This window comes from Pocillopora verrucosa, chromosome 6 (assembly GCF_036669915.1).
Source record: "Pocillopora verrucosa isolate sample1 chromosome 6, ASM3666991v2, whole genome shotgun sequence".
Lineage (NCBI taxonomy): Eukaryota > Metazoa > Cnidaria > Anthozoa > Scleractinia > Pocilloporidae > Pocillopora > Pocillopora verrucosa.
In genome coordinates this window covers 17,341,329-17,354,159 of record NC_089317.1, presented here as the reverse complement: position 1 = coordinate 17,354,159, position 12,831 = coordinate 17,341,329, and the positions used below count along the sequence as shown (strand labels likewise).

General features: G+C 39.1%; 1 protein-coding gene across 1 annotated transcript in view; it reads right to left on the bottom strand.

Annotated features, from left to right (window-relative positions):
- LOC131775130 (uncharacterized) overlaps positions 1-7,527 on the bottom strand; it is a 9,376-nt gene extending 1,849 nt beyond the window's left edge. Inside the window, exons 1-7 of the mRNA XM_059091218.2 lie at positions 6,964-7,527; positions 5,509-5,704; positions 4,654-4,925; positions 3,816-3,956; positions 3,292-3,632; positions 1,407-2,588; positions 267-531 (exon numbers count right to left, since the gene is read on the bottom strand). Of these exons, the coding sequence (XP_058947201.2) occupies positions 267-531; positions 1,407-2,588; positions 3,292-3,632; positions 3,816-3,956; positions 4,654-4,925; positions 5,509-5,704; positions 6,964-7,119 (2,553 nt within the window). The 5' untranslated portion in view covers positions 7,120-7,527. The remainder of the gene's footprint in view (positions 1-266; positions 532-1,406; positions 2,589-3,291; positions 3,633-3,815; positions 3,957-4,653; positions 4,926-5,508; positions 5,705-6,963) is intronic.
- Between the last annotated feature and the right edge of the window lie 5,304 nt (positions 7,528-12,831).

Genomic DNA, 12,831 nt, shown 5'->3' with positions numbered 1-12,831 from the left:
GTCATTAGATATTTATTACTTTAGGCAATATTACAATTATTTCCAAGTCGAGATTTCAGTCAGATTACTGTTGAAGTGGTCAGCGATATACTGGAAAAGCCCAGCCAGCCCTTTTTACCGGGTTCATGGGAGGATTCCCTAATTTTCACCAATAAACTCACTACAATTTTTGCTTTGTCCTACCGTCAAGACATGACAAAAAGGAGTGTTTCTTCATTTCATTGCCTGTTTTATAATTCCCCATAGTTCATATTCTATCAACTCACCAGAATATTGGCCAGCTTGAGATCTCGATGGACAACATTCTTGCTATGGATGAATTCAAGCGCATCTAAAATTTGATTTGCCCAGAGAATTATCGTAGGTGCTGCATTAGGCGTTTTCCATGGAATGCACGCGTCATTCTCAAAGATTTGTTCGTCTAGGCTCCTGATACACAAGTCGAACACCAGAACCAGTGAAACGAGTTGTCGCTCTTGAACGTCTACGCCCACTCCATAAAATGTTACGATGTGCTTGTGCTCAAGTTGCCTGCGTGAAATATGGTGTCCAAATCAATACTTCATTCGAAAAGTCACCAGGGTAATCCATTTCTAGGCCTCGACAAATTGTATCAAACAATTTGATAAAATGTTTTATATTTGTATATTAAATTTTTATCGTATATCTTATTGTATCGCTTCTTTTTACTGTATGAAAAAATGTAATTTAAGGTAAAGGGCGTCTAATTAGCTTGCTATATTATGCCCTTCTCCATCCTCATATCTTACTTGTAATTATTCATTAGACTCTAATCTATTGAAATGGAGGAAAAAATAAATACAAAAAAAAAATTCGTGATAGAGTAAAAGCGCGATTTGTAATCTTTAAACAATTGATAATAACGTATAAATTTCCTGTTTCTCGGGAAAAAAATAAAGGATAGCTGACAATTTACTTTGAAATAGTGGAAAGCAAGAGAAAATTAATTGCCTAGAATTTTCTGACCCAAAAATCTATTAGACTCACACCTGATAGAGTAACAGAAAGATCAAAACGGATTATTTCAGATGTAATTGACACAAAATAGTTTCAGGCGTAGTTCGGTATTCATAATCTGCAGATTGGAAGGAATAAAATCAAGTGTACTTGTAATCAGTCAATTGAGTCTAAATAGACTGATGTAATTTTATAGAATGACTCCACGACCGCTTTTTCCAGGTTAAATTATGTTCGCTTAGTATTAGATATAGCAAAGGAAGGAAAACCAGATAATCCATTAGAAAAATCCTAAATGGAAGGACAAGAATTAATAACAATGTCAATCACATGTAACACTAGACCGAGAATCGAACCTAGGCCTTAGGAGTTGAGGGCTTTAACTTCTGCACGATCTCTGGCTATTCTGACTTTTAAAAAAATCTTACTTTAGCATTGCTGCTTCTTTGAGAAAGGCGGTAACATTTGATGGATCTGGATGATTCCGGATCTTTTTGACCGCAATATCTTTTCTTCCACGTCCAGGAGGAAAGTATCTTCCTTTGTAAACCTTACTAAAGCTGCCTTCACCAACGTATGCCTTACTTTCGCTCTCATTGTACTGAATTCTACCCACTTCGAGTTGGCAAGGTGGGTTCATCACCTGTATTCCATTTTGGATTGCATCGAACATCAAGTCTTCATTTAAGTTCTTAAAGTTTGTGTACAGTGGACTGTACTTCTTTAGGATCTCTTTGTCCCTTGATTCATCTTCGCTCTTTGTCAGGTCTTTGCATCGTTGCTCGTATTTGGTGATTAATTGCTGGTGACACCTCTTGATGCTGGCGATGCGATTCGTCTCCTCGCTGAATTTGTCTTGGACATAACTGCGGATTTTGTGAGTGATGAAATCCTCGAGGAACTTTGCTGAGAGGTCTTTTAGTGTCTGACAACAATTGGTCTTTGGATGTTGTTCCTTTAGATGCCTTCCAACCGCCAGTACCCCAAGGATGGGTGCAGAAAGAACTCCTGCAACGAGGCCTACGGACATCAAAACTGGCCAAAAAATCACGCCAGTCATCACAAGAAATTTTTTCATTCTTGAATCTACTGGCGAGAACATCCGGCCCGGGCGAATCTCAAAAGGTCGGTAGTCCTCCACGTCACCTCCAACAAGTATACGGTCAATGTCTCGAATTTCTCTCTCAAACTCTAGGAAACCTCTGTCAAACCGTGCTTTCAGTTCTAAATGTGCTTGGGAGAAAACATTCTCTTTGCTTTCCCAGTTTTGGAGGGTATATTCGAATCGTTGTTCAATGCATCTGCTAAATGTTTCCATCTTTGAAAAGTTTTGACCCCCTTCCGTTTTAGGCAGATCGTCTTCTGTCCACCTGAAAAATTTCCTTCTAAATTCTTCAGATTGTAAGTAGGACGCAAGTTTTTCTTGTACTTGTTTCACATAGGAAGTTATGGCGTCCTCAAATTTTCGGATGAAGGTGCCTTGTTTAAGTTTGCTGAGTTTCTCGTCAAGTTCTTCCCGAGCCTTGAGACGTTCTACTTTGTTCCTTTTGGCATTTTGCATTTCACCTTTGAGCTGATCGGACAAGCTGCAGAGCTGGCCGCTGATCCAGCTGTTAAATAGAACAGAAAGATTAACACTTGTTAAAAGCGTTCTTTTTCATCTTAAGGTAAAATGCGACTCAGTTTATTTTTTTTCCTCATCTGTCTTTTAAATTGATTCTTAACTTAAAAAGACCAGGTGCCAGTTGTTCGAAGGCCGATTAGTGCTAACCTAGTGTTAAATTTGAATCCAGATTTTATTATTCCTTTTGTTCAAAAGCCTCTCCCTTTTCTTTTTAAAGCATACAATCATCAGATTGTGGACAGAAAGAATTACACTGGATTTCTTAGTTTTAAAACTTTCAAATTTGAAATCAGATCTCACACAAACCCTGGGTTACCCTAACCCAGCTTTGAACAGCCCGGCCCAGAGGATTAATATTTTAGCAAGCTTGGTATTTGGTGCCATTTTCGAAATTGTGCAAATATTCATTTTAAACATGACTTGGAAACACGTCGTAATATCTTGATTTGAATGTTTCTATTGGGCAACATTTGTCTGTAGCTTCTTCAGGCAATAAAAAGGACATTGAAATCATAGGAAATCTACCACGCCCTCTATAATGAACAAGTGTCATATCCCGCCGCAGGCTTCTCAAATAGGGTTATCCACAAGGGCTAAGGAAACTTGAAAAAAGCTTTCCTTATTGACGTGTGTTCAAAGTATACGATAGTTTGAGTGAGTGATAATTTGGGAGATAAATTCAAACTTACCAGTAAAAGAATTCTGTTTTTCTCTCCATGCAAAGTGGCAGAAGACGCTGTAATCGATTCACAAGAATGTTAAGATCATCATCAATCACGTCAAATCTCTCTTTTACTTCTGTGGCTCTAGAGACTGACATCTTAATGATTTGGAATTTTTCATCCAGTTCGGGAATATTCTTCCTGAGAGTGTCGATGATTTTCCTTTCGGGATCTTCCTCCTGATTTCGGTTGGACTGCTTTTTCACCTCGTCCCACTTGTTACAAACAAAAATAGCAGATTCTGAAGTGATACCACAATCATCTTCTCCCTCGTAGAGTTTTATCCATTCACTCAAGATAGGCATCAGCTGAAAGATTTATCACAAACGCAAAATTCAAAGAATGGATAATCATATTTGCTCTTGCGGCATTTTTTACAATTAATCAGAATCGGGTGTTGCGTCTTTATAAGTGGCACATACTTTATGCTGGACTAAATACATTCTTACTTCTCAAAAGTTTTTAAGCCACATAACGAGTCATGAGTTTACCCTGTCCTGTTGTAATCCTCCGGCGTTTGGAGTGTTTATGACGTAGATAAAAGCGTGGGCTCGACGCAAATATTTTAGGGTGATTTCATTGACACGCTTTGAATCGCCAATTCCTGGGCTGTCTACTATCACTACACCGCCCTATGAGAGAGAGCAGCCGAGAATCTCAGTGGGTATAATTAATTGCATGAGAGGTAATTGTAGTGTATTGAGTAAAGAGTAAAAATACTTTGCCAAAGTTAGTGATATCACTGCCACACTACTAAATGATATAAAGGTATTGTAATCAAGTAACATTGTTACTTGATTACGGTACATTATTGTACGAGCATAATAGATACTTAATCGATGAACAATATGGAAAGCAATAAAAGAGTGAGCTTCTCCACTAAATAAATATGCAACAGTATTAAAGGTTTTCTGCTTTCTGGTTGCGCATAAACTCTTACTGCGATTCTTTTATTTACTAGGAGCTTCAGTGTCAGTATCGGGGCGTGCCACAGCACAAAACAGAAAAGAACGGCACAGCATAACACAGCACATTAACAGCATAGCACGTCAGACGATACAAAGCACTAAAAATGATCTAAACCCTTGATCTGCATTGATGCATGTCCAATGACTTCCCTACTGATGTTACCCCTATACATCAGGAAGCGAAGAAGAAATTCGTTCTGTGATAGACTAGAGCTCTTGTGCCAGCAAGGCTTTATGAGGTGAAAACCTTTGAATATTTTCAGCTTTTTATCAGAGATTGTTGCTCCTCCATGCCAAATTGTTTCATATACGTAAAATACCTCTGTTATTTTTATAACACACACGCAATAATTTTCTTCACCTTTAATAATGGATTTGGAATCCTGATCTCTATCCACTCGCACCAGTTTTCGTTCTCTATCGGCTCTTGAATGTAATATTTAAACTTGTCAAATGTGTCCCCGGTAAGTACACGAGGTGGTTTGCGTCTATTAGCGAAGTGCAGCACAGCTTCTTCAGCCGGTCCATATGACACTTCACATATAGTCAGTGTGTTCTGTTGGATACTGGTTGGCATGATGTTTTTTCCAAGTAAGAGGTTAATAAGACTACTCTTGCCAGCGCTGGTTTCTCCTGATGTAGTGAAATGGGAAAGGTTTGAAACAGTGAACATATATTCCACTCCTACGATGGAGAATATTTGAAAATTAAAGGTCCCTCTTATACCCGTGGATTATGAGCGACTCGTACCCTCATCATCGTACTTTATGTTATACAAAGAAGATGGACAGAAAATATGTCGAACACCAACTAAGCCACAAGGGTTAACCTCTGAAAACGATTGGCAATTTGCCCCAGTTTTACGATCCTTTGAAGCATCTAATGACAGTTATTTTGAGTCTTTCAACACCTTAATTAATTTTCGTTATTGTAAGTTTTCATTTTCGTCATAATCTTGTCTTAAAGTTACAAGAGGACTGCTAGCTGAACGACTGTTAAGAAGGCAAAGAAAACGTAACGGAGAACAAGCGGCGGTGGAGAGAAGAGTGTTCCATGGCTTTCGGCGTAAGGAAATGCTGACAGCGAAAGTTCATACTTTTTTACTGAAATGAGAGAGGGGTCAATCATGACTTAACAAATGAAAACTAGGGGAAAAACTCCTGAATTTAATCTGGGAAATACGAGAAGGTTTCAACTTTATTGTTGTAAGACTTACCGAGAATAAGAACAGTGTATCTCTTGGTTCTGAGATCCTTGAGATATGCCTCAGCCACCTTCCGAAAGTCATTTACTTCAGTCTCGCTTACTGCTTCAGTTGTCTGCAGGTTGTCTTTAACTTTCTCATAGTGCTCTTTCAGGACTTCTCGGCGACCGAGTGTTTGTTCTATATTGGCTAAGATTCGCGTATATCCCTAAACAAAGAATGGTTGCTTTAAAAAGTAAAATCTTGGGAGTGTCTGCGGCTAAAAGAGCAAAAATGCTGTACCATTTTGATTAATATGGTATGCCTATTTGCATGCTTTGAAAGCGGGAAAGGACTAAGGAATTCATCGGTGCTGTATCTTTATTTGGTGATTTCAAGCCCTCGATTAACTTTCTTCGTTTGAACAGACGAACCAATTCTAAAACTACCTGTAGTGATGGGACTACTTTTGACATCGCTGTTGCTTCGTACACGAGGGCAACAGAATGCACTCAAATTCATAGCTGACGTGCACGGCAGTCGCTTTGTTGTCTCAGACCTCTTTCTCGTTTCCGCTACCGTTTCATCCTAGTGCACAATGTCTAATGTACACATTTCTATTTCCTCTCCGCATCAACTTCTGCGAAATCTAGTAGTAATGCTAGGTAGTAAATGCTCCGCCGGTATTCGACAACTTAATGTTGGCGGTTTCTATCCACTGAATCTTTCTTTTACCATCCGTATCAGGTCAAGGCTCAAGATCTTGATTTAATCTGGTTTAGAATATCTCGAGATAATGTCTTCGTCTGCACACCTGATGTGCATCTGATTGGGAGGTTAAAGTCTATGCACGAAGGTTTTAGATTAGGTTCTCCATTTTATGAACACGTCCAGCAATTAGAATAAACAGAACTAGTTTCAAAATTAAAGCTATTGAGTCCTTTGCGAGGTTTCATTTAAGCTGAGTACAGTTAGGCCGAATACTATTCAGCGACCGTTTAGGTCTTCTGTGGAAAATTCGAAGCTGTCGCGATAGTTGATTCGAAGAACGACCCACTTTTAAACAATCACTGCCACAGGATGATACTACTTCAGGAAGTGCAACCTTTTCACCCTCTTTTGTCATCCGTTTGAGTGATAAATTATACATAACTTTTGATTCTAGATAAGACTTGGCGTTCGGTATTACGCATCCCGCAACAGGAAAATTGAAGGAAAACATACGTCTACGTCAATGTTGACATTTTGTGTACATCTTTATGATTTTAGCTGAATTAAATTTCTTAGGTCTGCTGTCCGACGCAAATAATAACATTCCACGAGCATGGCACTGACCATCTAGACGCAAGGTTCTGGAATTCACTGCATTTGTACGGACTTGTAACTAATTTGGCTTTTTAGTTGATCAAATATAAAAGTTGTAGTTTTGCACGTCTTCGTTTTTATAAGGTATGTGTGTTTGACCTCGACTGAGCAATAAGAGCTTACCATCTCCAAAGTTCCGTTTGTTTTCCTCAACTCTGCGACTCTCTTTTCGCACAGTTCCTTTGCCCTCTCCAAGTCGTTAACCTTCTCTTCGATACATAGCAGCTCTAGATCTTCCGCCACTTCCATGAAACTTTCGCTTTGCCGTCTAACAGGCATTTTGACGTCTAGTCACTGAAAGTGGTCATTAAAGCTATTGAGTCCTTTGCGAGGTTTCATTTAAGCTGAGTACAGTTAGGCCGAATACTATTCAGCGACCGTTTAGGTCTTCTGTGGAAAATTCGAAGCTGTCGCGATAGTTGATTCGAAGAACGACCCATTTTCAAACAATCATTGCCACAGGATGATACTACTCCAGGAAGTGCAACCTTTTCACCCTCTATTGTCATCTGTTTGAGTGATAAGTTGACTACAAGCAGTAACGGAACAGCAAAGAAACGAGGAATCACGTCTGCTACGGAGAGCTTAATTTAATCGGGTTTTTTGTCACGAAACCATTAGAGAGAAGTAGGAAACGAATTCAATTGAATAGATGGGGGATCAGTGTAGTGACGTGTTGATTTGTCTCGTCGGTTTGCTGTTACTTTTGATTGCCAGGCTCTCTCGCCTATCGAGTTATCTTTAAGGTTGAGTAGAGACTCTAGTTATATTTCGTCTCGCTCGATTACTCGTCTCTCGGTCCCTGAGGATCAACTCATCTGAACGTGGCTGTCAGTTGTTCGAAAATAACTTAAAATTATTGTACACGCAAAGGGAGAACAATCAACCTTTGCCCTACTTGACATGCTTCTGCTTAATTGTTTTAATGATGTCCTTACATTCTGAGGCTGTTCGCCTCAAACTTGGGTCGGATTGCCTCAATTTGAGGACGATAATGCTCGTCTTTAATTCGTCTGTATATATCTTCACGGCGACGTCCGGTAAGGACACGTTTCCCGAACCACATTTCCCACATCATCAGACCAAAACTCTATATATCCACCTCTGCACTGTGGAGTTTGCCTTCCATCACTTCCGGTGCCATGTACAAAGGAGTCCCACACATTGTGCTAATGATTTTGTCTTTAAAGGTTGCGAGACCTAAGCCAGCAACTTTGATGTGCTCACGTTTTGAAATCTACAAATAATGCCGGGCAATGTTAATTTCCTGAACAAGTTTCTTATTTTTCAAAACTCCAATCAAAAAGAGAATCGCTATCTGATCCGGCTTTAGGTGAAACTCTTTGCCCCTGCGCCACGCGCTTGTATATGGCAAATTTTAAAGAGGAGGTAGAGATAGTTTGGGAGCCAGAAGACTCATCTTGCCGCAGCTTATCCCGGTTTCATTAGCATGAATCGAACTGGAGAATCTTGCATGCAAATTTTCCAAAGGACCGAAAAATTAGAGTTTATCTAATATTCATATCGAACGAAATGAAATATTAAGCTAGTAATGTGTTGCGTCGTAGTATTGTTTGCGTTTGTAATGAAGTCAGAGTAATATCCAACATGTGAGCCTAACATCCGAGCTCCTATAGTCATTGGACAATTTTTTTGCTTTAGACAATTTTGCAGTTGTTTCCAAGTCGAGATTTCAGTCAGATTGCTGATGAAGTGGTCAGTGGTATACTGAAAAAGCCCAGCCAGCCCTTTTTACCGGGTTTATGTGAAAATTTCCGCCTTGTGTTATAGTTAAGAGAAAAAAAAAATGAAATGTTTCTTCATTTCAGTACCTGGTTTATAATTCACCACAGTTCATATTCCATCAACTCACCAGAATATTGGCCAGCTCGAGATTTCGATGGACAACACTCTTGCTATGGATGAATTCAAGCGCATCTAAAATTTGTTTTGCCCACAACTGCTGCACTAGCCGTCTTCCATGGAATGCACTTAAAGATTTGTTTGTCTAAGCTCCTGATACACAAGTCGAACACCAGAACCAGTGAAACGAGTTGTCGCTCTTGAATGTCTATGCCAACTCCATGAAATGTTACAATGTGCTTGTGCTCAAGTTGCCTGCAAGAAATATGGTGTCCAAATGAATACTTCGCGAAGTAAGTTACCAGGGTAATCAATTTTTAAGCCTCGATAAAGTGATTAGTGAAACCGTAAAAGCGCGATTTGAAAATTTTTTTAAAAATTGATAATAAAGCATAAATTTTGATCCCGTTTCTTGGGGTAAAGTTAGTGATGCCTTACAATTTACTTTGAAATTGTGAAAAGCAAGAGCAAATTAATTGCCTGGAATTTTCTGACCAAAGAATTTATCAGACTCACACCTGATTGAAGAACAGAAAGATCAAAACGGATTATTACAAATGTAATTGGCATAAAATAGTTTCAGGCGTAGTTCGTTGTTCCTAATCTGCAGATTGAAAGGGATAAAATCAAGCGAACTTGTAATCAGCCAGTTGACTCTAAATAGACTGAGAAATGGCTAAGCGATCGCTCTTTCCAGGCTAAATTGAGTTAGCTTAGTACTAGATATGGTAAAAGAACCAAAACCAGATAATTCCTGAGGAAATCTTAAATGCAAGGACAAGAATTAATAACAGAGTCAATCACATGTAACACCAGACCGAGAATAAAACCTAGGCCTTAGGAGTCGAGCGCTTCAACCTCCAACCTTAATAAGACTGCTCTTGCCAGCGCTGGTTTCTCCTGTTGTAATGGGAAAGGCTTTAAACAATGAAAAATAAACTCCTTTCCTACGATGGAGAATATTTGAAAATTATACAGCCCTTTTATGTACCCATGAATTAAAAGAGATTCGTACCTTCTTCATCCTAATTGATACTATACATCAAAGAGAGACAGATAATTTGTCGGACACCATGAGTTAACCCCATAACATAATTAACAATTTGCCCCAGCTGTAACACCCTTTGAAGCATCTTATGACAGTTATTTTCATTCTTTCCACATCTCAGTTATTTTTTGTTATTGATAGTTTTCATTTCCGTGATAATCTTTTCTCAAAGTTGGAAGAGGATTGCTAGCTAGATAATTGTTAAGAAGGCGAGCCAAAATAATTATAACGCAGACCAAGCGGTGGAGAAGAGTGTTCCATGCCTTTCGATGAACGGCGATGCTGACAGTAAAAGTTGAAACTTTTTAAAACTGAGAGTGGTGAACCATGACGTTACAAATGAAACCTTAGGGAAAATCCCCTGAATTTAATCTGGGAACGATTGGAAAGGTTTCAAGTTTACTGTTGCGTGACTTACCAAGAATGAGAACAGTATGAGGTATGTGTGTTTGGCCTCGATTGATCAATAAGAGCTTACCTTCTCCAAAGTTCCGTTTGATTTCTTCAACTCAGCGACTCTCTTGTCGCACAACTCCTTTGCCCTCCCCATATCGGTATACTCCTCTTTGATACATAGCAGCTCTAGATCTTGTACTGCTTCCTTGATTCCTTCGCTTCGCCGTTTAACAGGCGTCGGTTTCGAACCTCGTTTCATCCTATTTTGACGTCTAGTCACTGAAAGTGGTCATTAAGGCTAACGAGTCTTCCGCAAGGTTTCATTTAAGCTAAGTACAGTTAATCCGAACACGATTCAGCGACTTTATGTCTTATGTCGAAAATTCAAAGCTGTCGGAATAGTTAACTCAAAGATCGACCTATTTTTAAACAGTCACTGCCACAGGATGATACTACTTCAGGAAGTTCAACCTTTTCATCTTTTATTGTCATCCGTTTGAGTGATCAGTTTACTAAAAGCAATAACGGAACAGGAAAGAAAAGAGGAAATCACGTCTGCTAAAAATGTGCTTCCGTGGAGAATTTCATCAAGACACGTATTATGCATTTTGGGTAGTCTTTCATATACCGCGCTTTGAAATAGCTAATATTTGAAATATAGATGTAGCAGAAAGGAAAGGAAAGTGGGTACAGAAGACCAGAGGAACAGAGGGTGCAAAGGACCAGAGGAATAGTGGGTACAGAGGACCAGAGGAACAGTGGGTACAGAGGACAAGAGGAACTGTAGGTACAGAAGACTAAAGAAACAGTGCGCACAGAGGACTAGAAGAACAGTGCGCATAGAGGACTACTGGAACAGCGGGTACAGAGGACCAGAGGAATAGTGGTTACGGATGACCAGAGGAACAGTGGGTACAGAGGACCAGAGGAACAGCGAGCAATAATCTCTTCTTACAATTTGTATTACTTTAGCCGCTAATTAATGCATACTAATGAACACTCGTCTAATCGAAAAAAAGATAAAAAACGGAAGAGTGGGCGTGCTCCACGGAACTCTTGCTCGATAGCAAAACTCTTAATTCGTGCACTCTGTTCGGAACTTTGGGAATAGTCATTTTCCTTTAACAATAAATGCAAAATGAGTTATCTTCATGAAACGAGCAGTGATCGAAAATCATCAAACGTAAAGTCAATACAACACTGAAATCGTTTGAATTGCGGAACATTCGATCTGTCCGGCCAAGACTCATACAACCCGTCAATTGCTTCATTGGTCTTCCTCAGTGAACATCGATCTTGTAATAAAAAGTTACACCTCTAAGATACCGAGTTTGTCAGGCTAAAAATTTCTCCGATGAATGCAAGCTTTCTCACCAATCATTGAACAAGCCGCAATCGCCTCTGCTAACAAAAAGGCTGATGTAAAAATAGATCCACTTCAATAGACCTTTTCCTTAGAGGACTTGTAAAATTTGGTGTCATGTTAACCATGAGATAACCCTGATTTGCGAAACGAAACAAAGTGAAAAAGTTTTATTTGTGAGCATAAATCAAATCGGTAATTTGCGAAAGGGAAATACCTCGTTTGTGAATTTGAAATCCGTAATATTCGTAGAAGGTTATTCTGTAATTAGCACTTTTGTGAATTTAATGAACAATGCAGTGGCTCTGTGAAAAAAAAAATGCGCCCTTAAGCCATGAAAGGCAAACCTGTTATTTGAAAAATTATCCAGCGCTGAAGCTGTACTGTTTCAATCATCAATGTGCGAAGTGAAATGCGCGATATGATACTCAAACGTTTGTTCATTGTATCAAAAAGGGGAAAGCTGTGTACCTAAAAAGAGAGAAGATTGCTTTGTACGATTGTACCAACAATTGTTTTATATATTAAAGTTATAAACATTAAAGTTGCGATAGTGCAAATGAAAACTTAGGGCTAAGGACCGGAAATTCCGTGATCTCGTCTGATAGGGTCGATGAAAAAAAGGAAGATAGAAAATTTGGTAATTATATACTGTATACACAGAGGGAAAGGTGAAGCAACTGATGGTGCACAAGTCTACTCAAAAGCCACACGCATAACTCAACAGTGGAGGATCGTAGACGCGATATTTTCAATAACAATTTAATTCCAATGTTTAGGTGGCAGTTTTTCATTTGCATGAGAAAAAAGGAAGGAACGCCACGGCCCAGCGCAAGTAATTTGACACACAAAAAGTCAGTCGAAAAACAGATGAAAATAATTTGTATGATCGAGTAAAAGCTCCATTAACCGTTAGCCTTTACTATCAAAACCACCTTCCACCCCTCGCTGCGTAGTATTCTCTCACCCCATCCTACGTAATAACACTGTGCCTCCCACCCCTCCCTCAGCACTAACAGACTGCATCCCACCCCTCCCTGAGTACTAATAGTGTGCTTCATGTAATGTTGGTGTCTTTTAGAAAACTTGAGATAATACCTGGATTTCATTTTTACGTCACAGAAATCAGTTTCAAACATCAATCAAGTTTTCTCTTTAGTTTAAAAGTTGAGTTGATGTTGTTATTGGCTATATTAAATAGGTTGAAAAGTTTTAGATGGTATTTTCTCGTGTTTACAAATAATTGAATTTACTGGAAGGTGGAGTTATTGGGCGCAACATGTTAACATGATACGCAACAATAAATTTTGTTGATATGTAA